Source organism: Oncorhynchus mykiss, chromosome 10 (assembly GCF_057628025.1).
Source record: "Oncorhynchus mykiss isolate SJ-2025 chromosome 10, ASM5762802v1, whole genome shotgun sequence".
NCBI lineage: Eukaryota > Metazoa > Chordata > Actinopteri > Salmoniformes > Salmonidae > Oncorhynchus > Oncorhynchus mykiss.
In genome coordinates, this window is record NC_143031.1 from 32,550,238 (window position 1) to 32,577,130 (window position 26,893).

Consider the following 26,893-nt stretch of genomic DNA (forward strand, 5'->3'; position numbering starts at 1 on the left):
TGAATGACCCAAGTCTAAATTACAGGAGGGAAACTACTCGGAGAAAATGTTAGCCGAGTTGCGACGTTTCACCAGACCTTTTACCCCAAAATGAATCCGCTTTTGACAATTACAACCTTATCAATATGGATAATGTAGCTAGTCTGACCATATTGTGAATGTTTAATAAGCCAGCTAACTTTATTAGCAATGTCAGCAAGCTTTTCAAGCTAGCTAAAATCGTATTGGTTGAATAGTAATTTGATTTCCAACGGCTTGAACACAATCATGTGGGACTTACCTCTTCCCAGTTTCCTACAATATTTCGCCCGAGCACGTGAAGCCAGCAATACAACAATGAACACAGCTTCCCAATAGTTAAATTGTCATTTTACTGTTCAACCATTTGTAATACTGTAAACCAGACAAGCTATAAGAATGTTTGGAAAAGCTTTAAAACGTAGCCTGTGACATTGCAAACATGCTTTTGAACAGCATCAGAAAGACTGAATTGAACAGGTGTCATCCATATACCTACATGCTTCTTTTGATTGTGTGTACTGTAGGCCTACAGGTTGTTCAAATATTAAGTTATTTAATATTTACCAGATATGGCCTCTGATGGTGTGAAGGCAACAGCATTGAGGTAGGATTAGAACATGTGTTTAATGTCTCAGAATTTAAGTGGTAAGCGCAATTCATAATACTAATACACTGAATAAATAAAACAATTTCTCATTGGAACATAACTGATGGACAGTACAGTAGGAGGTAACATACAATTAACCCATCAAAAATAAATACAGTAAATATATCTTCATAGCTATAAAATACACATCAAATTCCTATATTCCTTATCCATTACAACTAATTATTTTACTCACAAGAATACAAATTCTCTCAAGTGTAAAGAGTTAATGTTCTTACCATAAAAATAACAAATTCCAGTGACTATCTCACTACAAAAATACATTAAAAATGTGGTCAAACATCTTGGTGGACTTTGTTTGCCACTTCCTTCCCCTTCCCTCTAACATTTCAGTCACTTAGCAGACACTTCTCCAAAGCGACTTACAGGAGCACTAAGGGTTAAGTGCCTTGCTCAATGGCACATCAACAGATGTACCTAGTCGGCTCGGAGATTCAAACCCGCAACCTTTCAGTTACTGACCCAACACTCTTAACCGCAAGGCTACCTGTCACCCATGAACTATTGCTTGCTCTAGTGGTTACCCTCAACAGCTCAGGGAACCTGGAACAGGCTAATACTAACATCAACACTTGCTACAGTGGTCCCTAACAGTAAGCCAGGCCTGGAGTGCCACCCCAGTATCCGAGCCCCCCTCTCTGGCCAGGCAGAACCAAGCCTTTGTGTCTGAAGGGCTGGGTGGGTCTGCCTTGAGGTCTGAAGCCATAGCGAGGAGGACGTGGAGGGACGTTATATCCTTTACCAGGCCCCATCTTCTTTTGATTGGGCGCTTGACACCACAGAGGAGCAGATGGGTAGATCACCTATGAACAATAAAACATGTGGTAAATATAATTTAAATTGACCCATTGTCAGTGCTGACCAAGGAGGTATTCTGTATGGAAACACTACATTACTGGTTGTACCTGGTATGTGTGGTGATTTTGGGGGCAGGTAGTGGATGGACGAGTTTCCCTGAGGCCACTATCCTCCTCTGAAGATGAACCGGAGTGGTAGTCAGACGTCACCCTCTCCACGGCACTGGTCACCTTCTTAGTCACAGTCTCATCACCAAAGAAACTGGCCACCGTGAAAGCATGGTTCTTCTCTCCATACCTGCGCGATAATGAAAGGAAGAAGCCAACAAGACTTGTGATGCTCGATCACTGAATGTATATCAACAATTTAGTTACTTGACTGGTAAACAATGTAACAACTGAGGCTGCATACCAATTGTCTACCCATCTCCCAAAGTGTGAACTTGCACACTCTCCTGTAAATGATTTAACGCCTTCCAGACAATAGTTACACAAATCCAATGCTTTTAAATAAGACAGACTGACCTGCAGCACACCTCCCCAGGGTCTACCCACAGAGTGAGTTCTCTGGGCAGGCCAAGGTCCTTGTACTGAACCCCACTCTCCTGGCAGGCCCGCAGCAACTCTGGATCCTCCTTCTGCAACCTGTTCAGCCGAATACACCTGCGAAGTAGAGTATACAATACATTGATAACTCCAATCATACAAATCACTGCATATCAAAAACACACCTTACTCATGATGCCCTAGACTGGAGGTTCATAAAACTACTGGTATGAATGTCAAAATAGTGAGAGCAAGGCAACAGACTGGGGTCATATCAGTAAAGTTACCTGAAGGCCTGTCCTTTGCTGGGGTTGTCAGGGTACCAATGCCCCCTGAACTTCTCCTGCAGGGCAACAGTCAACTGCTCCACAAACATGTCCACTTTCTGGGTGTCCAACTTTTCCACCTTTTTGATCAGTCTTTTCAGGAACAACACCACTGCTGCAATCTCTTTTTTCATGTTTCACTGATGTGCTGTAATGATGGTCCAAATTCTAAAGATATAAGAGCGTGTATTTTGTCAGATTAGTAGCTAGCTACCACATTTGACAACAAACAATCAACTTTAGCCTATACACAAGTTAGCCTAGCTATAATAGGAAGCAACATGTTACCCCCATGAGTGGTTTCATCCATCAATGAATCTCAATGCCCTTGAAGTATGTAGCAAGCAAAGCCTACCTTACAACACAAAACAGGCTGCCAAGAACTCGTTGCATGTAAACATTAAGCTAATTTAGCAGGTTAACTATTGTTAAAGCCAAAGGGCATTACAGTCTGGCGGGTGTTCGTCCAGAAAGGCGCGCTGTGACGCATAAATCCAGTTTAGCCATGTGACTGCCCGTGAGTCATAGCTGGCTAGCGCACAACAAAACCTTTACAAATTATGTAGTTGGACATGCATTATGTATGTATTAATTGCAGACATTTGGGGGCAACTTTTCAGGTGAAGCTAGCTAAGAGAAAAGTTCACAAACAGCATGATTGAAGAACTTGATTTGTGATAGCTAATTTAGCTACTAGACTAACCTTACTGTAGCTAGCTATATTATCTAGCTAAAAAAACGAGCAAGTTATAAATAATGTTAAAGAAGCAAACTTTGTAAACTACATTGCAAAAGCTGTCCGATTTCACAAAATTACAAAAACAAAAAAAGCAATCATATACCGTATTTGCTGCTCATCAACATGTGGACAACTGTTGCCAGCTCGACTCATGAATGTTTGAACCTCATTAGTATTCTGCCAGCGCCACAAACGATGACGACACTTCCGTGTGGCAATAAGTATTCAACCCCTTTGTTATGGCAAGCCTAAATAAATTCAGGGGCCTGTTGCACAAAACTAGGATAAGGGATTAAACCAGGATATCTTGGTGATCCTGGCTCAATTGATCCGTAATCCGGTTGCACTAAAGATGGATAGGGGGCAGGAGGATATGTTATGGTATAAATTACCATGGAGATTTATTCTGTGGAGCTAGCCTGCTCCAGACCAGGCTAAATTCCAGGATCTATTTAATCTCATCCCTAATGTCAGTCAGCAGTCACCACAAATGGAAACCAATAGTTATTTCACTGCTCACTATACATTGTTATCACATATAACTAGACCCACTGTTATTTAAACGTTTGTGATCATTAATTTCAATGATTTTGGATAAAAAATGATTTTTAGATGATGTTGCTATCATTAGATAATTTACAGTTTCCCATAGACTATAAGGCTATATATAAAATGCTAGAATATTAGGGCCACAGAGGGGAAAAAAACACAAGTCATAATATTGTAACCAGTTGTTTTAAAGGAGGACAGTTGTTAAAATGACAGATGTGGGGCATTTCGTGAAATTGTACTTCAGTATGGTTTCATAAACAAAGACATGCTGATGTGCCAGAATATTAAGTATCACATTGTCATAAGTATCAAAACTGTAAAAACAATATGTAGCTTTTCTGCAGAAAGAACCAGCCTCATAAATTTATGACTTTATCCTTTTTCTTCAGTGTGGCCCTAGTACTCTGTCATATAAACAAATACACATTCCATATGAATATAAAAACACAATGTGTAACATTATGTTCCTTTATTGAATAAGGACAAAACAAAGCAGGTAAACCATCAGCTCCTTTCAAAACTGAAGTCACCGTGACTCTACAAGATGGAAAGCACAGAATCTAAGCATATTATACAAAATGATACATATACAGACCTTTGAATGTGTATAACACACCCTGCATGTCTGCACACTAAAATAAATGCAGGACAAATCCATACACATCAACTGAACAGACAAATGAATGGATGCAGTAGCCTCCCTGCAGCCTTGTATTACACACAGTATACCGCACAAACATCATAAGAGGCCAAATTCGTCAAAAAACGAACCCAAAAAAACCCAAATTCCTCTGCCACCGCAGGACATATTTAACCAAAATTGAAAGCACACATACTAACTAAAATAATTCAACACATATTGGTCCCTCAGCAGCCGACCACTGTCGTCATCAGGGAAGATTGCCGGATTGTCCCAGTCCATGGCTGGTGGCACTCTGGGGGCCCTCTCCTTCCTCAGGCAGGCCACATTGTGAAGGACAGCACAAACCACAGTAATATCACATGCCCTAACAGGGCTGACCCTTAATTTGTGAAGGCAGTGAAAGCGTGCCTTCAGGAGGCCAAAGGTCATTTCAACTCTGGCCCTGGTCCTGGCATGGGCATGGTTGTAGGCCTGCTGTGCTTCCTGGGGGTCTGTGAAAGGTGTCAGGAGAAAAGGCTGGCAGCCATACCCCCTGTCTCCCAGCAACACACCAGAGAATTCACCTGTCAACACAAAATCTCATCATTACTACCTCATAAACACAGTGATATTCTTGACACAGCCATGATGGTTATAAATAGGGGTTGTGTGGCTTACCTTGTGATAGGCACTGATAGATTTCAGAGGCCCGAAAGATTCTGGAGTCATGGACTGAGCCAGGCCATTTTGCCACAACATTGCTGATCACACAGTCAGCATTGCAGACCATCTGAAATCATAAGATGAGGAATATTACACCAATCAATGCACATCACTGGCAATGCAGAGTGTTCGTCAATGGACAATATCAAAAAGTTATGTTCACCTGAACATTAATGCTGTGAAAGGATTTCCTATTCACAAAATCGGCCTCATGGGCACCTGAGGGGGCTTTTATCCTTATGTGTGTGCAGTCCACTGCACCAATGACATTGGGGAAACCTGTCACACAAAGTAATGAGTATCCTACTATGTGTTAACAGTTGTCCTGTAATTTGTAGATCCTCTTACCTGCAATCCTATAGAACTCCTCTTTGATGTCACAGAGTCTTCTGTGGCCAGGGAAGGAGATGAAGACATCTGCTAATGCTTTGATAGCCAGACACACACTCCTTATTGTGCGGCAAATTGTGGCCTTGTTCAGCTGTTCTGCATCCCCCACTGAGTACAGGAAGGCTCCACTAGCAAAAAAGCGCAAGGCCACACAAACCATTTGCTCCACACTCAGTGCATGGCTCCGTGCAGTGCGGTGCTTAATCCTGGGACCCAGTAGTCTGCATAGATACCTGATGCCATCTGCAGAAAACCTGTATCTTTCATATAGATGGTCATCAGGGAAGGCCAGTGGGTCCAACCGGTCCCTGAAGACCCTTTCTCACCTGAAGGCTCTCCTCAGCACAAGTGCTTCTTCATCCACCACATCTCGCACGAATGGGCATGCCATTGTCAGAGCAGAAAGGAACACACAATTTTGGGCCTTCATATAGGCTAGTGGCCACACCTGGTGCTGGGGGGGGTGGGCAAAAGAGGGCGATGCCTTATAACGATGACTTGGTTGTACTGATTGCTGGGAAAATAAAAAAAACCTTAGAAAGATGCCACCGTCCTGTGTGCTCACAATAAGAGCTCATATGTCATGGCTCACTTGACTTTACGAGAATATACCTAATTTTTATTTTGAGCTGTGTCATCTTCTTGGAGCTGGGGGAGGAAAGAAAAATAATGATTAATACATTTGTGTTACAGTTAGCATACAGTGTACATTGAAGGCATATCTCACCTCCCTCTCAAGTTTTTTTATTTCAAGGTCCAGTTTCCTAATTGTCCTCTTTTTTATTTCGAACTCCAGTGCAAGATTTTCCATCTTTTTCTTCTTGTACTGAATGTCTATGTCTGCCAGTTCTATTTGGCACCGGAGGTGGTTGCCATACAACTTTCTGATAGCTTGTGAGCTCTGTGAACACAATACAATTAGCGCAGCTGGAATTTGGCAGGATGTGGTGTCCTTTTATTAATACGCACTATGTTGCCAGGCTGGTTTTCCCACTGTATAGCATCTGGGTCCTGTAAAAGAAATTAGATTTTTTGATTTTGATGAGGACTCCTCACCATTGTAGAGTAAATAGTACTTTCACAGTCTTAACATGATACCTCATGCCTTCTGGAATCCAGAGAGATGGTCTCCTCCTCATCATCGTCTCCATCATGTGCTGTTGCTGCTGCACTGGGGCCTTCACCCTATCACATTTAATCGGATTCATATTGAAGCTAGTAGACAAGACATGCCAGGCCTACAGTATGCCTTTGATGGAGTACTCACTGGATCAGCATCGTCTGGTGCTTGTGCTGGTGGCTCTAACAGGAACACAGTGCTGCCAGACACTGCAAGGCAATAGGTAAACCAAAGTCAGACAGTCCAAATTGATTCAATATGAATGTGGTTGTATCCCATGTAGAGATGGAAGGACATACCTTGAATGAAGCGGGTGGCATCTTGGGAGGAACCTATGCTCGTCTCTTTCCCCCCAGGGATCCCCTCTAAGACGGGCCTGCCTTTATTTAGCTCCAAGCTCCATGTCCTCTGCTGGGGTAAGGTCAGCCTTTGGTGACCCACCACCCGTGCCTTGTCTGTGGGTATTCTTTTTCACTGCTAAAACAGTACAGACAATGTGTGAGCAGGCACCTTCTGGGTACAATATATGCTTGTGCTTTGTTAAATATTAGTCAGGGACCATACCATTCTGCAGAATGTTCTTGTATTTGATTTTGACCTGCTGCCATGTCCGTTTTGGCCCGTTCATGTTTAATCTACACACACACACACACACACACACACACACACACTTAATGGAGTCACACTGCAAAAAATTACTTGGTATTTTTGTCTTGTTTTCAGTAAAAATATCAAAAATTTTATCATAGCTTTATACAGTGTGATGGAGTTACTTTACACAATTTCACTCATATCTGCAGTGCATTTCAATAAAAAAAATTAACCGTTTCATAATTACAGTACAACTGCATTTTTGGAGATGTGAATTAAATATTTGAATTGTAATTGTGATGTTTCAGCGGAGCGGTGAGTGTGTAATTGTGCACTACTTACGCATTCAGGCGGTCTGCAATACTTTGCCACGCTTTTTCTCTTTGCTTTATCACTGTGGCGGTGTTGCCTTTCTTCTTAATTATATCTTTTACCTCCTCGTATGCCTCCATGAGGATTTGTGCTTCCGACGGGGAAAAGTACGCGGCTCTAGTTGCCATGGTAAATCAGTTAATCTGTGATCTGTGGCGGGGTCTATTTGAGTGAGCCGTGAGCGCGCACCTATCCAGGATTGGTTTCACCTGGCTTAATGAATCCGTGTCTGCTCATCCTGGCTTGGTCTTTGTGCAACCAATTAAGCCTGGACGCACATGTTTTGGCTTCATTGAGCTCAGCTGAGTCATTTATCCCGGATGTCTTAATTCTACTTTTGTGCAACAGGCCCCAGGAGTAGAAATAAGCATAACAAGTCACATAATAAATTGTATGGATTTACTCCTTGTGCAATAATAGTGTTTAACATGAGTCATTCCAAAATCATCTCTGTACCCCACACATACAGTGTATTCAGACCCCTTCACTGCAAATGTATAAAAAATAAATAAAATACATTCTTTACATAAGTATTCAGACCATTTGCTATGAGACTCAAAATTGAGATCAGGTGCATCCTGTTTCCATTGATCATCCTTGAGATGTTTCTACAACTACTTTTTTTTTTTTTTTACACCTTTATTTAACCAGGCAAGTCAGTTAAGAACAAATTCTTATTTTCAATGATGGCCTGGGAACAGTGGGTTAACTGCCTGTTCAGGGGCAGAACGACCTTGTCAGCTCGGGGGTTTGAACTCGCAACCTTCCGGTTACTAGTCCAACGCTCTAACCACTAGGCTACCCTGCCACCCCACATTGGAATCCACCTGTACCAAATTCAATTGATTGGACATGATTTGAAAAGGCACACACCTGTCACTATAAGGTCCCACAGTTAGGATTGGGTCGAGGCACAGATCTGGGGAAGGGTGCCAAAAAATGTCTGCAGCATTGAAGGTCCCCAAGAACACAGTGGCCACTTAAATGGAAGAAGTTTGGAACCACCAAGACTCTTCCTAGAGCTGGCCGCCTGGCCAAACTGAGCAATCGGGGGAGAAGGACCTTGGTCAAGAACCCAATGGTCACTCTGAGAGATCTCCAGAGTTCCTCTGTGGAGACGGGAGAACCTTCCAAAAGGACAACCATCTCTGCAGCACTCCACCAATCTGGCAACTCTACCATAAAGGCCTGACGGAAATCCCGCCTCAGTAAAAGGCACATGACAGCCCGCTTGGAGTTAGCCAAAAGACACCTAAAGACTTTCAGACCATGAGCAACAAGATTCTCTGGTCTGATGAAACCAAGATTGAACTCTGGCCTAAATGCAAAGCGTCTCGTCTAGATGAAACCAGGCACTGCTCATCGTGAAGCGTGTTGGCAGCATCATGCTGTTGGGATGTTTTTCAGCAGCAGGGACTGGGAGACCGAGCAAAGTACAGAGCTCCTTGATGAAAACCTGCTCAGGACCTCAGACTGGGATGAAGGTTCACCTTCCCACAGGACAATAACCCTAAGCACACAGCCAAGACAACGCAAGAGTGGCTTCGGGACAAGTCTCTGAATGTCCTTGAGTGGCCCAGCCAGAGCCTGAACTTAAACCCGATTAAACATCTCTGGAGCGACCTGGAAATAGTTGTGCAGCAACACTCCCCATCCAACCTGACAGAGCTTAAGAAGATCTGCAGAGAAGACTGTGAGAAATTCCTGAAATATAGGTGTGCCAAGCTTGTAGCGTCACACCCAAGAAGACTTGATGCTGTAATCACTGCCAAATGTGCTTCAACAAGGGAAAAAGCAACAACAACCAAAAAAACGGGTTGATCAGTAGGAAAGTGGGTCAAAGAAGTGAAAGTTTATTAGTGATGCTGAGGTTTGAGAAAGTTTTGCTGGGAAAAGTACAGAAAGGATTCCTTAGTTTCAATGTCAGAGAATTTGTCCCATTTGCACTGTGGTGTTTTAAATGCCAAATAATGGGACATGTAGCTGACAACACTAGTACAGAATCAGCAGAAGGAGGAGTGATTTTTAATTTTATTTTTTAGGAGTGATCTCTGGGCGTTAGAAAATTCAGAGCGTTGTCAGATTGTCCGTTTGTAAATTCAAAGCGGTTCGCCCATCGGGCGCACACTGAACGCTCTGCCTGGGGAATAGGGTTGATTCGAGCGTTTTGACCTCAACGGCAGTTAAGCACCAACAATTTAATTACGTTTTTTCGCACCTTTACTGACACCCGTAATATTCAACGGGGTGTTGCGCGTTAGTAAATTCATCAGTTATACTGCGCTCCGGCACACTCATAAGAGAGTGTACTGAAATTGTAGTAGATAGACGCATTACATTTACGAGCGCACCATACTATGGCCAAAATCCATCTCGCTCGGTCTTCTCCGACTGCTGTCCAGTAGGCCATTTGGTGGTGAGTGGAAATTCCAACTGGAAGCTTCAGATTTACATCCGGTGAAACATCTGGCTCATTGAGCATGGTTACACGCACACAGTAATACGATTATGTGGATAGTCAGATTAATATAATAGTTTAAAACGTGTACATGCTTTGCAACAAAGATTAACCTAATCAATCTTGTTTACATGGACACACTGAAATTAGGCCACTGATGGGACTTTCAATAAATGCAGAAAATCGACAATCAAATTAAAAGTTCTACCACAGTGACCATGTTCCTTTTTGGTCCGTACATAACGTTTGTGTGAAAATAAGAGGGCATCACAAACAATGTACAAAACAATATAGAAATATCACACAACAAAATACGCCCCAAAAAGTAAACAGCAGGGTGACACAAAACAAGTATTACACTTTAGACAAGTTCCATTTTGACAAACACTTCAGATGTGAAGTCTGAGCACCAACTTTTTAACTACGGCGCGCGGCCTGGTTCGATGTGCATAAAAATCATGTTTCAAATTGAACCAAAACACAGTTGCAATCTTTCTCCACAGGGCGGTGATCAACCTCCATCTAAATCACTGGCAGGTATGTATCAAATTAGAGTGGTAGAATCAAATCATTTATATATACACTAGATTACATTTTGGGGGTGTTGTTTTGAAGCCACCACACCATCTTGGCACTCCCCCAGCATTGTAAAAAATATTTTGGAAGCTGTCAATGCATTTGTCCACATTTGTTTACCCACATTCACTCCTTTACAGACACCTTATTAATGCATAATTTTATGTGAGCTAACCATAAACTAAACAAAAAAAGAAACGTCCTCTCACTGTCAACTGCGCTTATTTTCAGCAAACGTAACATGTGTAAATATTTGTATGAACATATGATTCAACAACAAACTGAGCAAGTTCCACAGAGGGGGGGGGGGGGGGGGGGGGGGTCATCAAAATCAAAACTAACAGTCAGTATCTGGTGTGGCCACCAGCTGCAGTAAGTACTGCAGTGCATCTCCTCCTCATGGACTGCACCAGATTTGCCAGTTGTTGCTGTGAGATGTTACCCACCTGCAAGTTCCCAGAAATTTCTGGGGGGAATGGCCCTAGCCCTCACCCTCCGATCCAACAGGTCCCAGATGTGCTCAATGGGATTGAGATCTGGGCTCTTCGCTGGCCATGGCAGAACACTTACATTCCTGTCTTGCAGGAAATCACGCACAGAACGAGCAGTATGGCTGGTGGCATTGTCTTGCTGGAGGGTCATGTGAAGATGAGCCTGCAGGAAGGGTTCCACATGAGGGAGGAGGATGTCTTCCCTGTAACGCAGTGTTGAGATTGCCTGCAATGACAAGTTCAGTCCGATGATGCTGTGACACACTACCCCAGACCATGACAGACCCTCCACCTCCAAATCAATCCTGCTCCAGAGTACAGGTCTCGGTGTAACGCTCTTTCCTTCGACGATAAACGAGAATCCGACCATCCCCCCTGATGAGACAGAACCGCGACTCGTCAGTGAAGAGCACTTTTTGCCAGTCCTGTCTGGTCCAGTGTGTTTGTGCCCATAGGCAACGTTGTTGCCGGTTATGTCTGGTGAAGACCTGTCTTACAATAGGTCTACAAGCCCTCAGTCCAGCCTCTCTCAGCCTATTGCAGACAGTCTAAGCACTGATGGAGGGATTGTGCATTCCTGGTGTAACTCGGGCAGTTGTTGTTGCAATCCTGTACCTGTCCCGCAGGTGTGATGTTCGGATGTACCGATCCTGTGCAGTTGTTGTTACACGTGGTCTGCCACTGTGAGGACGATCAGCTGTGCGTCCCGTCTCCCTGTAGTGCTGTCTTAGGTGTCTCATAGTACGGACATTGCAATTTATTGCCCTGGCCATATCTGCGGTCCTCATGCCTCCTTGCAGCATGCCTAAAGCACGTTCACGCAGATGAGAAGGGACCCTGGGCATCTTTCTTCTGGTGTTTTTCAGAGCCAGTAGAAAGGCCTCTTTAGTGTCCTAACTGTGACCTTAATTGCCTACTGTCTGTAAACTTTGTGTCCTAATGACCGTTCCACAGGTGCATGTTCATTAATTGTTTATGGTTCATTGAACAAGCATGGGAAACAGTGTTTAAACCATTTACATTGAAGATCTGTGAAGTTATTTGGATTTTTACAAATTATCGTTGAAAGACAGGGTCCTGAAAAAGGGAGTTTACAAATAAAACATTTTCCTTAAAGTATAATGTACTGTTACTGTCCCCAATACAACAACAAAGAATGTCATTTTGTCCTTGAAACATTCCTATGGAGGACTGCGTCTTCTGGGGAGTGCCAATATGGCCCACCAGTGGCTTTGAAGCCCCTCATTGGCCAATACATAGCATCAGCAATTCAGGGTTTATATACAGTGCCTTCGGAAAGTATTGGGACCCCTTGACTTTTTCCACATTTTGTTAGGTTACAGCCTCATTTTAAAATAGATCACTTTTTTTCTCTCATCAATTTACACACAATACCCCACAATGACAAAGCAAAGACAGGACTTCGGATTTTTCTAATGATTAAAATTTAAACTGAAATATAATTTACTTAAGTATTCAGACCCTTTTCTCAGTACTTTCTTGAAGCACCTTTGCAGCGATTACAGCGGAAAGTCTTCTTGGGTATGACGCTACAAGCTTGGCACAACTGTATTTGGGGAGTTTCTCTCATTCTTTTCTTCAGATACTCTCAAGCTCTGTCAGGTTAAATGGGGAGCATTGCTGCACAGCTATTTTCAGGTCTCTCCAGAGATGTTAGCTCGAGTTCAAGTCTGAGCTCTGGATGGGCCACTCAAGAACATTCAGAGCCTTGTCCCAAAGCCACTCTTGCGTTGTCTTGGCTGTGTGCTTAGAGTCGTTGTCCTGTTGGAAGGTGAACCTTCTCCCCAGTCTGAGGTCCTGAGTGCTCTGGAGCAGGTTTTCATCAAGGATCTCTTTCTACTTTGCTCCGTTCATCTTTGCCTCAATTCTGACTAGTCTCCATTCCCTGCCACTGAAAAACGAGCAAAGTACAAAATAGATCCTTGATGAAAACCTGCTCCAGAGCACACAGGATTTCAGACTGGGGTGAAGGTTCACCTTCCAACAGGACAACGACTCTAAGCACACAGCCAAGACAACGCAAGAGTGGCTTTGGGACAAGGCTCTGAATGTTCTTGAGTGGCTCATCCAGAGCTCAGACTTGAACTCAATCTAACATCTCTGGAGAGACCTGAAAATAGCTGTGCAGCAAAGCTCCCCATCCAACCTGACAGAGCTTGAGAGGATCTGCAGAGAATAAATGGGAGAAACTCCCCAAATACAGGTTTGCCAAGCTTGTATCGTCATACCCAAGAAGACTCAAGGCTTTAATTGCTGCCAAAGATGCTTCATCAAAGTATAGTTTTGGCAAGTGAGTTAGGACTACTTTGTGCATGAAACAAGTACTTTTTCCAACAATTGTTTAGATTATTTCACGGTATCACAATTCCAGTGGGTCAGAAGTTTACATTCACTAAGTTGACTGTGCCTTTGAACAGCTTGGACAATTCCAGAAAATGGTCATGGCTTTAGAAGCTTCTGATTGACTAAAATTATGTCAATTAGCCTATTGGAGGTGTACCTATGGATGTATTTCAAAGCCTACCTTCCAACTCAGTGCCTCTTTGCTTGACATCATGGGAAAATCAGCCAAGACCTCAGAAAAAAAATGGTAGACCTCCTCCATAAGTCTGGTTCATCCTTGGGAGCAATTTCCAAATGCCTAAAAGGTACCACATTCATCTCTACAAACAATAGTATGCAAGTAAAAACACCATGGGACCACGCAGCAGTCATACCGCTCAGGAAGGAGCCGCGTTCTGTCTCCTAGAGATGAACGTACTTTGGTGTGAAAAGTGCAAATCAATCCAAGAACAACAGCAAAAGGACCTTGTGAAGATGCTGGAGGAAACAAGTATCTATATCTACAGTAAAACGCGTCCTATAAATCGACATAACCTGAAAGACCGCTCAGCAAGGAAGAAGCCACTGCTCCAAAACCGCCATAAAAAGCCAGACTACGGTTTGCAACTGCACACGGGGACAAAGATCATACTTTTTGGAGTGTCCTCTGGTCTGATGAAACAAAAATAGAACCGTTTGGCCATAATGACCATTGTTATGTTGAGGAAAAAGGGGGAGGCTTCAAGCTGAACACCACCATCCCAACCGTGAAGCACGGGGGTGGCAGCATCATGTTGTGTGGGTGCTTTGCTGCAGGAGGAACTGGTGCACTTCACCAAATAGATGGCATCATGAAGTTAAAGCTTGGTCGCAAATGGCTCTTCCAAATGGACAATGACCCCAAGCATACTTCCAAAGTTGTTACAAAATTGGCTTAAGGACAACAAAGTCAAGGTTTTGGAGTGGCCATCACAAAGCCCTGACCTCAATCCCATATTCAATTTGTGGGCAGAACTGAAAAAGCGTGTGCGAACAGAGAGGCCTACAAACCCGACTCAGTTACACCATCTCTGTCAGGAGGAATGGGCAAAAATTCACCCAACTTATTGTGGGAAGCTTGTGGAAGGCTACTCAAAACGGGTGACCCAAGTAAAACAATTTAAAGGCAATGCTACCATATACTAAGTGAGTATGTAAACTTCTGATCCACTGGGAATGTGATGAAAGAAATTAAAGCTGAAATATATCATCCTCTACTATTATTCTGACATTTCACATTCTTAAAATAAAGTGGTGATTCTCACTGACCTAAGACAGGGAATTGTTGCTAGGATTAAATGTCAGGAATTGTGAAAAACTGAGTTTAAATGTGTTTGGCTGAGGTGTATGTAAACCTCCGACTTCAACTGTAAGTAAATGCCATAGTTATTTATTTGTAATATATTAGCAAAAATGTCTAAAGTCCTATTTGTCCTTTGTCATTGTTGGGTAGTGTGTGTAGATTGAGGGGCGAAAAATTATTTAATCCATTTTAGAATAATGCTATAACCTAACAAAATGTGGAAAAATGTCAAGGGGTCTGAATAATTTCCGAAGGCACTGTAAGTGCAAACACATACGTCAAATCTCAAAAACCAAGAGTTAGGGGAAAATGAGAATGTGTATGATAAAATTCGTACAACATACCAGCTGTACAAATTAGGGTGACACTAAAACTCACGCTCGGAAGAATACACATTTATTAATCCAAACAAAAGCAGGATAAGTTGAAAGCAGAGCTAAAACCTTTCTTGTAAACCCCAAAGGGGTCAAACCTGATCTCTTATAAAGAGAGACTGGCATTGGAAGATTCAAATGCATCAACCTGAATATATTTGTTTCTTTCTACCCAAAATATACACATTCTTGTTGGGCCAATGATAGAGGGTCCACTTCAGTGATCAGAACCTCTACAGCTGTTTCAAACCCCCAGAGTATGCCTACATTTCACATGCAGGTCTAAGTATTGATCCGTTTTCTTACTACATCTGTGTCCCAAATATTAATGAAGGCTAGTTAATTTGTTTGTCTCCTTTTCTTCAAAATCACTGATCTGACCAGGCTGGATAGGTCAAATTAATCATTATTTGGCCTTTCCATCATATTGCTTTCTTTTCACCATTCAGATCAGTGCCTTTAAAACTAAATGGACACATCGTATTAAGAGAAAACTGGATTCGGCAGTTTAGACATCATTTGAACTCCACACAGCATAGACCTGCCACCAGAAAATGATTAGCTAAAATAAAACAAGTAAAAACCAAAGCACACTTGAAACACACAACCACAAAATAAAAAAAATATACAAATAATTGCTTGAATAAACTCAGTCACACAACCTAACATCAACTTGACAGACAGTGAAACCAGGGGAGAATACGTCATTTAGCAGTCGCTCTTTATCCAGAGCGATTTACAAAAGCAACCTGTTCCCCGCACATTGACTCTGTACCTGTACCCCCTGTATAGAAGTTACGCTATTGTTATTTTACTGCTGCTCTTTAACTGCTTGTTACTTTTATTTCTTATTTGTATTTTTTTAACGGCGTTGTTGGTTAGGGGCTTGTAAGTAAGCATTTCACTGTAAAGGTCTACACCTGTTGTATTCGGTGCATGTGACTAATAAAATTAGATTTGAAGTGCCTTGCTCAAGGGCACATTGACAGATTTTTCACTTAATCGGCCCGGGGATTCGAACCAGTGACCTTTTGGTTATTGGCCCAAAAGCTCTTAACCGCTAGGCTACCTGCTGAATTGTGAGCAGTTCATAACGGAGGACATTACAGCTAAACCAATTTTATAGAGTCACAAGTTTATCATTGAGCCACATTTCAAGTGAATTTGGTATCAGTGTATTCTATTGCGTTTCATATCAATTCTAGTTGGTCTAGCGAGGCCTATACTTGTCAAGTTAAATAATAAATACTGATATTTGCTGCCTTGAAGCAAATAAAGGCTTTGGTTTGGCAAATGGACAATATAATGCTTACCGAGTTAGGCCTTTTCTATCAATCATCAGCACACATTTCATGTCCCTCCCTTGTTCAAATACATGACTTGAGCTCATCAGCCTTACCACAGGCTACCATAAAATACCTTCCCAGTTGAAATCAAGAGGACTTAAAGTTAAGAATAGCAGGAAACAGCACTTGCAGCATGCCACTAACAAACCTCAAAACAAATAAGAATACAAACAAGACATCAAAATCAAATCAAAAACTGGAGAAATAATAAAAGCAACAAACTGTAACCTCTGGACTTAAAATCCCACCTCTTACATGTAACAGACTTTATTCAAACCGCAAGAGTGTTTCACTGCACTGAATCCAAAATAACCTCTCATTTAGTAACAGTTACCACAGCAACAACAGAATCAGTCAACCAAATATTTTCTGAGGAGTGAGGAAATGTGATTAAAATAACAAAAAGAAAACAAAAAATGTAAAAGAGTGAGGAAATTCAATAAATGAAAACTGTCATTGTAAAAAGAAAACTGCAGCTAGATACAGGTAACTGCCAAAATAAAATAAATGCCAACAAAATACCAGAACAGCTTCAATGCCCCTGGGCATAGATTCCACAAGTGTCTGAAACTCTATTGGAGGGATGCAACACCATTCTCCCACAAGAAATGCCATAATTTGGTGTTTTATTGATGGTGGTGAAAAAGGCCGTCTCAGGCGCCGCTCCAGAATCTCCCATAAGTTTTCAATTGGGTTGAGATTAGAGGGGTATACTACAAAGCAGGCTCAATGAGATAGCCAGCTAACTTTGATAAAACAACCAGAAATAACGATTGGTTTTCTGGTTCATTAAGACAGCTAAACTTATTTGGTTGTCGAGTCAATTAGACCATGCCCATATCAAGCTTATCTTTCTAAAAAATAAAGTTATTTCAGAACATTTATGTACCCGAGACAGTTATTTCAGAACATTTAGGCAAGTTAGCTGGCTAACTCCTTGATCGTGCTTTGTATTATACCCTTCTGGTAACTGACAGACACACACTAAATCCCCCACTAAACACCCACACTAAACCCCCTACGCACCTTTGACACCCCTTTTCTAGCCATGTTAGCCAAAGTACTGGTCAACTGGGATTGTTTATACATGGATGGGATAGGATGTTAATTGCTTAATTAACTCAGGAACCACGCATGTGGAAGCACCTGCTTTCAGGGCTCTAAATTCAAATGTTTCATTGGTAACTTAAAGATGGGAGCACCAAATTAAATTTAGGACCACCAGAAAAGTTGATTGAGATTGGGCCTATATTGCTACATTTTCACAGGCAGATAAATTCTGATATTTTTTCCACCTATTGTTCTTTTGATCAATCACATAGGATCTTTTCAAATCAGATCTTTTTCAGAGCTGATCTGATTGGAAAGACCAAAGACCAATTAGTGATTTTTTTTTAAATCAGAATTTGGCTGCCTGTGTAAATGCAGCCTACAAATTCTAGTTACTTCTGAAGCACGTTGTGACCTAGAAACCAATATGGAACACTGTAAACGCATTTGTTTATTATAAAAGCTAAAATGATGATACGAATACCTGTCATTGAAATAAAGTAATTTGTGGAATATTGTCTACATTTGGTGTAAAAGCAGCATTTTCCTATTGAGATGCATTACATAGAAAATTGTACACGGTCTCCTTAAAAACATCAGGTTTGTGATGTTGACATGCAAGATTTCTGTCATTCATTCACTGCTATGATCACTGATCTCCTGAAGAAGCTACCCCTTTTCCTTTCTTTCTGTTACCAGGTTGTTAGCTAGCTAGCGAACAAGGTAACATGACTGAACAAAGTGTAAACAAAAGGTTGTCGACGCGTGAGTAGTTTTAGAACGGCCCACGACATGGTTTATGAATCTAAAACGCAGTCCCGGCGAGCCGCTCGGCTATAGGAAGATACAAATGTTGTGCCGGTAAAATTGGTCAGATCTTTTGACCTGGTTGAGCTAGAAGCAAGCTGTTTTCACTGTAGTAATAGTGCAACCATGATGCTAACCAATCTAAATGTGGAGCCCTGCCTGCTTTCAATATACTTTATTTAATTTACTCAAGTGTTCCTTTATTTTGGCAATTACTAGTATATACACTAGTATTCGCTCATGTCATTCTGTATTAAATCTGAATAGGTATTCTTTCAAAAATACTTTGTCTGCATAGGCAACAGGTCCACCGACAGCGGGGCTCAACAACCCACAGTTCCCATGTGGAAGTCAGTGGATCCCAAGATCCTTTAATTTTATTGCCTTTCTCTGAGCCCCTTCTTCAAAGTACTGCAGTCAGAAAGCCATGGAGCACCAGATGAGAGGAGGCCATGTCCATTCCTCACTCTTCTGAGAGAAACCACACCACGCAACAAGTCTTTTACAATATAAAGGGCACGGGCCACAGTGGCCATCCTGTCTGTCTGTCTTTTAGCCCTGGGAGTGAGAGGCAGCCAAGCCAGGTAGGTACCCCCAGACTCCCCTCACTCCACAGAGGCGTTGCTGCTGGCCTTGACCACGGACCCGGCCCGGCTGATCTGCAGCCAGGGCAGCTTGGCACAGTTCTTGAAGAGCTGCTCGATGGCGATGTGGCGAACATGCAGTTCCGACGCCAGTGAGTCTTTTTCCTGCACAGCCACTGTCAGCTCTTCAAACACCTCTGTAGGGGAGAGGAAACAGAACAGAGATTAGTACAGTGCAGGGTCTCTCTCTTAGGGATGTTACAGTGACCGTATTACCTCCACACCGACGGTCACGAGTCATGTTAACAGTCAAATTCCACATGACCGTTTAGTCATGGTAACTAGGCTTCTCCAAGCTCTGATGCTGCTGATGGTCATTAGTAGCCTACCAAACTTGCTAACTGCCTGGTACATAAGCACTCCATTGTCCCTCTAATCACTCTGACATCAATGCAAATGTAATCAGAAAATCAAATCAAACACTTCATAAAAGCCCATGAGCTTACGTTGCGCAACATTTCTATAGGCTATGCAATTGCGTGAGAAAAAAAGTTGATGGCCTGTATTAAAAAGGAACAGGATCCATCAGCCTTCTGTAGGCTATGCCTCCTATATTTAATTTCTCAACATTCCTAATATTAAGCACATTGTTTCGCTTGTAACATTTTAATTTAACAAGGCAAGTCAGTTAAGAACAAATTCTTATTTACAATGACAATCTACCGGGGAACAGTGGGTTAAACTGCCTCGATCAGGGGCAGAACGACAGATTTTTACCTAGTCAGTAACCTTTTGGTTACTGGCCCAACACTAACCACTAGCCTACCTGCGGCTTTACAACAGGAGTACAGTCTACCTAGCTGGCATGAAAATTAACCACAGGAAAAGCGTACTCCATTCACTATTTAAGTCCATAGATTACATATTTGTTCCCACTGACCCTGTTTTCCGAGACAGGTACATGATAATGGTCAATTTTTAATCAAAATTAATTTCACAGATATATGTAAAGACTAGATTAAATTAAGAATAGTCTGATGGGTGTCACTTGTTAATTATGTATATTCACTTGTGAATGATGCCCAGCGTGTGCAGTAAAGCAAGAAACAGTGCATGCCTTTTTTTTTCTAATCATAGTTGCACACCTCATATAGCCTATCCCATAGGCCTATATGTTTTGACAAGCTTTGTATCACAACTAACGTGGCCAAATAACTTCTTAAATGAAGCACATTAATCCGCTTTACAACAGGTGGGTGTAGAGCCTACGTAGGCATACGTAGGCGGCGCATGAGTGAGCTTCAAGTTTGGGGAAGATAAATGACCATAAAAATGCACCTCTGCAATAAAGCATTACACGCATAATTGCATTTGTGGTCACATTTAAGAATGGTGGTATCCCGCAGTGTGCTCATTGCTGCGCTTACAATGTGAAGAAATAGCCTAATAGTTTATCAACATTTTAAGCTAAACATTCTCATCTGTTGCATCAGGCTCATTGCTTAAAACAGTTTTTTTGACGGTAGTGGTTGTATTCATTTGGGATCTATCGCATCCCACAACTGTCCCAGACTATATTTGGAATATTTATTTATCTATCACATAGAAGAGAATAGGTCAAGGTTTGTACTATGGGGGATAGTAGATTGACATAGGCTAGAGCTTTTGCTGTTCATTAGGCCTACTCATCTTGTTGGCTGACAAAAAATAAATGTGTACAGTTCTTCTAACGTCTTCAATACATGCCTCGGAATTCGATAGGCACATGCGCAGTTGCGTCCCCGATGTGTCGGTCTTCACTTGCAGCCTACTTTGGAGCTGACATGCCTGTGAGAAGGTCGCGATCACGTGACGGGAATTGGCTAATGAGAATTTAGATATATGAGAGCCATGTGAGTGAGGTACTTCGGAGCACCGGAATTAGCAGCCGGCAGAAGGGAATTAGAATTATTATATTCAGCCCAGGGGCACAGCGGCCACTGGCCGCAAAAGGCATGGAGGTTGCCGCCGGGAAATTCGAGGATTTATCAAGTTCCTGTCAAATTGTGAATTAGAGACTAATGGAGTGCAGTCTGTGCAAGAAACAAAGCAGAGCTCATGCCTTTCATGCAACTTATTTTTCAAATCATCATTAGTCACATCATGCAGCCTTACAATGTATTAAAAATCAAAACATATAGCCCAACATTTGCATCACAACTAAAGTTACATAAATAACTAAATTAAGCATATAGGAGTACCTGTTTCTTTGTTAACCACTCAACACAGAATAGCCACGTGCACATTCTCTCAAATCGTTTGGAGAAAATATATACTTTCTATTTTATTCAGCTATGTTCAATTGTATTCTTCATACTATAGAATAAAATAAAAGAATGCTACAGAATTCTAAGCAAATCTTGTCTGCTAAATAAATTAATTAGTGTAGCCCACTGGCATATCCAGATCAACATTAGAACAACTCAGAGGACGCTATCTGCTCTTCTGAAATGGACTACATTTTTTTCACATCATGTCTTTTTAGACAGGTCTAAAATAAATTGTTGATAATAGGTTATATTAAATGTATTTATACTTTTAAATGTAGATGTTCCAAAGGTCTGCATCAGCGGCTTGTAGGCTATGCGTGGAAGCCAGGAGATGCTAAACATGTTTATGTTAATTTACAGTCAATTACAGTGAGACCGGCAGTTACAGTAGAAGTCTACATACACCTTTGCCAAATACATTTAAACTCAGTTTTTCACTATTCCTGACATTTGATCCTCGTAAAAATTCCCTGTCTTAGGTCATTCAGGATCACCACATTATTTTAAGAATGTGAAATGTCAGAATAATAGTAGAGAGAATTATTTATTTCAGCTTTTATTTCTTTCATCACATTCCCAGTGGGTCAGAAGTTTACATACACTCAATTAGTATTTGGTAGCATTGCCTTTTAATTGTGTAACTTGGGTCAAACATTTCGGGTTGCCTTCCACAAGCTTCCCACAATAAGTTGGGTGAATTTTGGCCCATTCCTCCTGACAGAAATGGTGTAACTGAGTCAGGTTTGTAGGCTTCCTTGCTGCACACGCTTTTTCAGTTCTGCCCACAAATGTTCCATAGGATTGAGGTCAGAGCTTTGTGATGGCCACTCCAATACCTTGACTTTGTTGTCTTTAATCCTTTTTGCCACAACTTTGGAAGTATGCTTGGGGTCATTGTCCATTTGGAAGACCCATTTGTGACCAAGCTTTAACTTCCTGACTGATGTCTTGAGATGTTGCTTCAATATATCCACATAATTTTCGTTCCTCATGATGCCGTCTATTTTGTGAAGTGCACCAGTACCTCCTGCAGCAAAGCACTCACACAACATGATGCTGCCACCCCCGTGCTTCACAGTTGGGATGGTATTCTTTGGCTTGCAAGCCTCCCCCTTTTTCCTCCAAACATAACAATGGTCATTATGGCCAAATAGTTCTATTTTTGTTTCATCAGACCAGAGGACGTTTCTCCAAAAAGTACGATCTTTGTCCCCATGCGCAGTTGCAAACCGCAATCTGGCTTTCTTATGGCGGTTTTGGAGCAGCGGCTTCTTCCTTGCTGAGCGGCCTTTCAGGTTATGTCGATATAGGAGTCGTTTTACTGTGGATATAGATACTTTTGTACCGGTTTTCTCCAGCATCTTCACAAGGTCCTTTGCTGTTGTTCTGGGATTGAATTGCTCTTTTCACACCAAAGTACGTTCATCTCTAGGAGACAGAACGCGTCACCTTCCTGAGCGGTATGACGGCTGTGTGGTCCCATGGTGTTTATACTTGCGTACTATTGTTTGTACAGATGAACATGGTACCTTCAGGCATTTGGAAATTGCTCCCAAGGATGAACCAGACTTGTGGAGGTCTACAATTTTATTTGGAGGTCTTGGCTGATTTCTTTTGATTTTCCCATGATGTCAAGCAGAGGCACTGAGTTTGAAAGTAGGCCTTGAAATACATCCACAGTTACACCTCCAATTGACTCAAATTATGTCAATTAGCCAGAAGCTTCTAAAGCCATGACATTTTCTAGAATTTTCCAAGCTGTTTAAAGGCACAGTCAACTTAGTGCATGTAAACTTCTGACCCACTGGAATTGTGATAGTGAATTATAAGTGAAATAATCTGTATACAATTGTTGAAAATATTACGTGTCGTGCACAAAGTAGATGTCCTAACTGACTTGCCAAAACTATAGTTTGTTACCAAGAAATTTGTGGAGTGGTTGAAAAATAAGTTAATGACTCTAACCAAAAGTGTATGTAAACTTCTGACTTCAACTGTATTTGCTTGACAACCACCAGCCACAGCCCTACTCTCGCACAAAAACACACACACACAGAGCAAAAGAGCAACGAGATCAATGCAGGCCAGGGACCACACACCCAGAAATCAAATCAAACAGACTAAGCAGAGACAGCGATGACAACGCAGTACTACCAATACATCATACCACCTCACAATCTCAAAAACACAACGTCACATCAAAGACACACCAGCATAGAAGAGATGCAAGAAAACACTAATGCGGCACATTCAGTTCCATCTATTTATGGACATTTACAAGCATTTAAAACAAGAGACTTAAAACCAATGCATGCGCTAAAGCACTCCTCTATAGATGATTAATGCAAAGGAATAATTTAGACATCTGTTCACAGTTCACTTCAATCGATGGCTATGAAAGTGTCTCTTACTTTGAATCTGTAGCAGCAGCTGCCCATTCAGCTGGTGGAGCTCGTCCACACTCATTTTAATCACTGGAAGATAAAACACACAGATTGGGTCACAAAACAAGAGCAACACAGCATGGCATGTTTGATCAAATAAATGAACCAACTAAAGCAACTTAAGGCACTGGGGGGATTCCGACCAGAGTTAAGCATGCATAAATGGAACGCAATTCCCCTTTTATGCACCTTTCACTCTACACGTATTCTGAACTATTAGTTTGGGGTGGATATCAAAGAAATTAAGAAGTCACAGAGGTGTTTACAGATAAACTGTATTCTGACCTTGACTTAATTCCCTCATAATTCCACCACCTTCACGTGCAATAAAATTATGAACAAGGTGGGGCAACCTGTCAGTTCCACATCTACTTACGTTTTTTTAACTGATAGAAATAACACCATTCTCCATGCACTAATTTACAAATTAATAAGACTGAGTTATTGATAAGAGCTAGGTGAATGTGTGAGCCGTTTGGATAAGCGGGTTGAAAATATAAATTACAATTGTTGATATATTTTACCTTTTGATTGCTAGAGACAAATGTGAAACCAATAATGTGGCAGCAAACTGAAGCATATCAACATATCAGCTTTTTAACAGCAAAGTTTATGAAATGCTGGTATTATAACCTGAAGGGAAGGAATTTGGAGACCCAAGCTATAGAGTCTCACAGTGGAGGTGTCATAATACCCATAAAACCTAGCAGGCAAACAGGGAAATGGTTCCAATCATTTTCCCACCATACATTTCTTCCATATGGAATTTTAGAAACACTTGAAATAAGGGCTGTGTTTCGTGAAGGCTTACCCTGGCGTGACGTTTTGATAACCATGTAAATCTCTCGGACAAGGTGACTTATCAATATATTTGGCTCTATTTACTCCGATTCAAAAATGCTAATCCCTGCAAGCTTCTGCACATCATCTCTAGCTGGCACCTTTGCTAACAGATATGTCAAGTTCTCAATTTTCCATTTAAAAAGAAATTTTGCCTATTTATTAATTACTACATTTAGTGAACATTAGATAGTTAATCCAGAGCTTCTTACCTTTTCCTCAATTTGGCAGTCTTATCCAGATCATCATGGCATTTGTAGTTCTTCATGATAGCCACATTAGCAGCTAATTAGCATTTCATTTTGGGGGGTTAAATACAGGTGAATATATTGATAAAAAAAGTCCTTGTCCTAGAGAGATTTACATGGTTATCAAAATGTCATGCCAGGGTAAACCTACACGAAACACAGCCCTTATTTTAAGTTTCTAAAATCCCCTATGGGAAAAATGATAGGAACCATTTCCCTGTTCGACCGCTAGGTTTTATGGGTATTATGACTTGTACTGTGGTACTCTACAGGCTTCTGTAGCCATGGCAAATGACAGTATAGCGCTAAAACTACCAAGTTGATTTATGACTTCTAGAATGGTTTAATTATACAGTTGAAGTCAGAAGTTTACATACACCTCAGCCTCCCGGGTGGCGCCGGCTGCGCCATCAGAGTCCCTGGGTTCGCGCCCAGGCTCTGTCGTAACCGGCCGCGACCGGGAGGTCCGTGGGGCGACGCACAATTGGCCTAGCGTCGTCCGGGTTAGGGAAGGCTTGGTCGGTAGGGATGTCCTTGTCTCATCGCGCACCAGCGACTCCTGTGGCGGGCCGGGCGCAGTGCGCGCTAACCAAGGTTGCCAGGTGCACGGTGTAGCCTCCGACACATTGGTGCGGCTGGCTTCCGGGTTGGAGGCGCGCTGTGTTAAGAAGCAGTTGTGTATCGGGGGACGCATGACTTTCAACCTTCGTCTCTCCCGAGCCCGTACGGGAGTTGTAGCGATGAGACAAGATAGTAGCTACTAACAATTGGATACCATGAAATTGGGGAGAAAAAAAGGGTTAAAAAAAATAAATGAAAAAAATAAAGTTTACATACACCTCAGCCAAATACATTTAAGCTCAGTTTCACAATAGCCTAGTAACAATCCCTGTCTTAGGTCACCACTTTATTTAATATTAGGGAGAATTATTTATTTCAGCTTTTAGTTATTCCCAGTGGGTCAGTGGGAATGTGTGCCTTTAAATTGGGTCAAACGTTTTGCCTGGCCTTCCACAAGCGTCCCTCAATAAGTTGGGTGAATTTTGGCCCATTCCTCCTGACAGAGATGGTGTAACCGAGTCAGGTTTGTATGCCTCCTTGCTCGCACAGGCTTTTTCAGTTCTGCCCACAAATTTTCTATAGGATTGAGGTCAGGGATTTGTGATAGTCCCTCCAATACCTTGACTTTGTTGTCCTTAAGCAATTTTGCCACAACTTTGGAAGTATGCTTGCATTTGGAAGACCCATTTGCAACCAAGCTTTAACTTCTTAACTGATGTCTTGAGATGTTGCTTCAATACATCCACATCATTTTCCTCATAATGCCATCTATTTTGTGAAGTGCACCAGTTCCTCCTGCAGCAAAGCACCCACACAACATGATGCTGCCACCCCCGTGCTTCACGGTTGGGATGGTGTTCTTCAGCTTGCAAGCCCCCCCCCCCTTTTTCCTCTAAACATAACAATGGTCATTATGGCCAAACAGTTCTATTTTTGTTTCATCAGACCAGATGACATTTCTCCAAGAAGTAAAGTCTTTGTCCCCATGTGCAGTTGCAAACCGTAGTCTGGCTTTTTTATGGCGGTTTTGGGAGCAGTGGCTTCTTCCTTGCTGAGCGGTCTTTCAGGTTATGTCGATATAGGACTCATTTTACTGTGGATATAGATACTTTTGTACCGGTTTCCTCGAGCATCTTCACAAGGTCCTTTGCTGTTGTTCTGGGATTGAATTGCACTTTTTGCACCGAAGTACATTCATCTCTAGGAGACAGAATGAGTCTCCTTCCTAAGCGGTATGATGGCTACGTGGTCCCATGGTGTTTATACTTGCGTACTATTGTTTGTAGAGATGAACGTGGTACCTTCAGGAGTCTGGAAATTGCTCCCAAGGATGAACCAGACTTGTGGAGGTCTACAATTTTTTTTCTGAGGTCTTGGCTGATTTTCCATGATGTCAAGCAAAGAGGCACTGAGTTTGAAGGTAGGCCTTAAAATACATCCACAGGTACACCTCCAATAGGCTAATTGACATCATTTGTGTCAATCAGAAGCTTCAAAAGCCATGACATAATTTTCTGGAATTTTCCATGCTTTTTAAAGGCACAGTCAACTTAGTGTTTGTAAAATTCTGACCCAATGGAATTGTGATACAGTGAATTAAAAGTGAAATAATCTTTCTGTAAACAATTGTTGGAAATATTACTTGTGTCATGCA

General features: G+C 41.8%; 2 protein-coding genes across 5 annotated transcripts in view; both read right to left on the reverse strand.

The window, feature by feature from the left end:
• Nucleotides 1-626: 626 nt before the first annotated feature.
• Nucleotides 627-3,308, reverse strand: LOC110533653 (protein BTG3). 3 transcript variants are annotated; one of them, XM_021618079.3, is made up of 5 exons: nucleotides 3,200-3,308; nucleotides 2,319-2,525; nucleotides 2,011-2,148; nucleotides 1,594-1,783; nucleotides 627-1,491 (listed from the first exon to the last, which is right to left on the reverse strand). In XM_021618079.3, exons 2-5 carry the CDS (start codon nucleotides 2,489-2,491, stop codon nucleotides 1,276-1,278), a joined length of 717 nt encoding a protein of 238 aa, XP_021473754.2. In that variant the 5' UTR covers nucleotides 2,492-2,525; nucleotides 3,200-3,308; the 3' UTR covers nucleotides 627-1,275. The 3 variants fall into 3 exon arrangements, with proteins under 3 accessions (XP_021473754.2, XP_021473756.2, XP_021473755.2); XM_021618081.3 differs by lacking the exon at nucleotides 3,200-3,308 and adding an exon at nucleotides 2,646-2,874; XM_021618080.3 differs by lacking the exon at nucleotides 3,200-3,308 and adding an exon at nucleotides 2,713-2,866.
• An 11,746-nt stretch (nucleotides 3,309-15,054) lies between these two features.
• LOC110533654 (protein EURL homolog) overlaps nucleotides 15,055-26,893 on the reverse strand; it is a 60,972-nt gene continuing 49,133 nt past the window's right edge. The window contains exons 4-5 of one of the 2 annotated variants that reach the window (XM_021618082.3): nucleotides 23,558-23,620; nucleotides 15,055-19,034 (exon numbers count right to left, since the gene is read on the reverse strand). In XM_021618082.3, the coding sequence (XP_021473757.1) occupies nucleotides 18,859-19,034; nucleotides 23,558-23,620 (239 nt within the window). In that variant the 3' untranslated portion in view covers nucleotides 15,055-18,858. The remainder of the gene's footprint in view (nucleotides 19,035-23,557; nucleotides 23,621-26,893) is intronic. The other variant, XM_090186377.1, reaches the window with a different exon arrangement.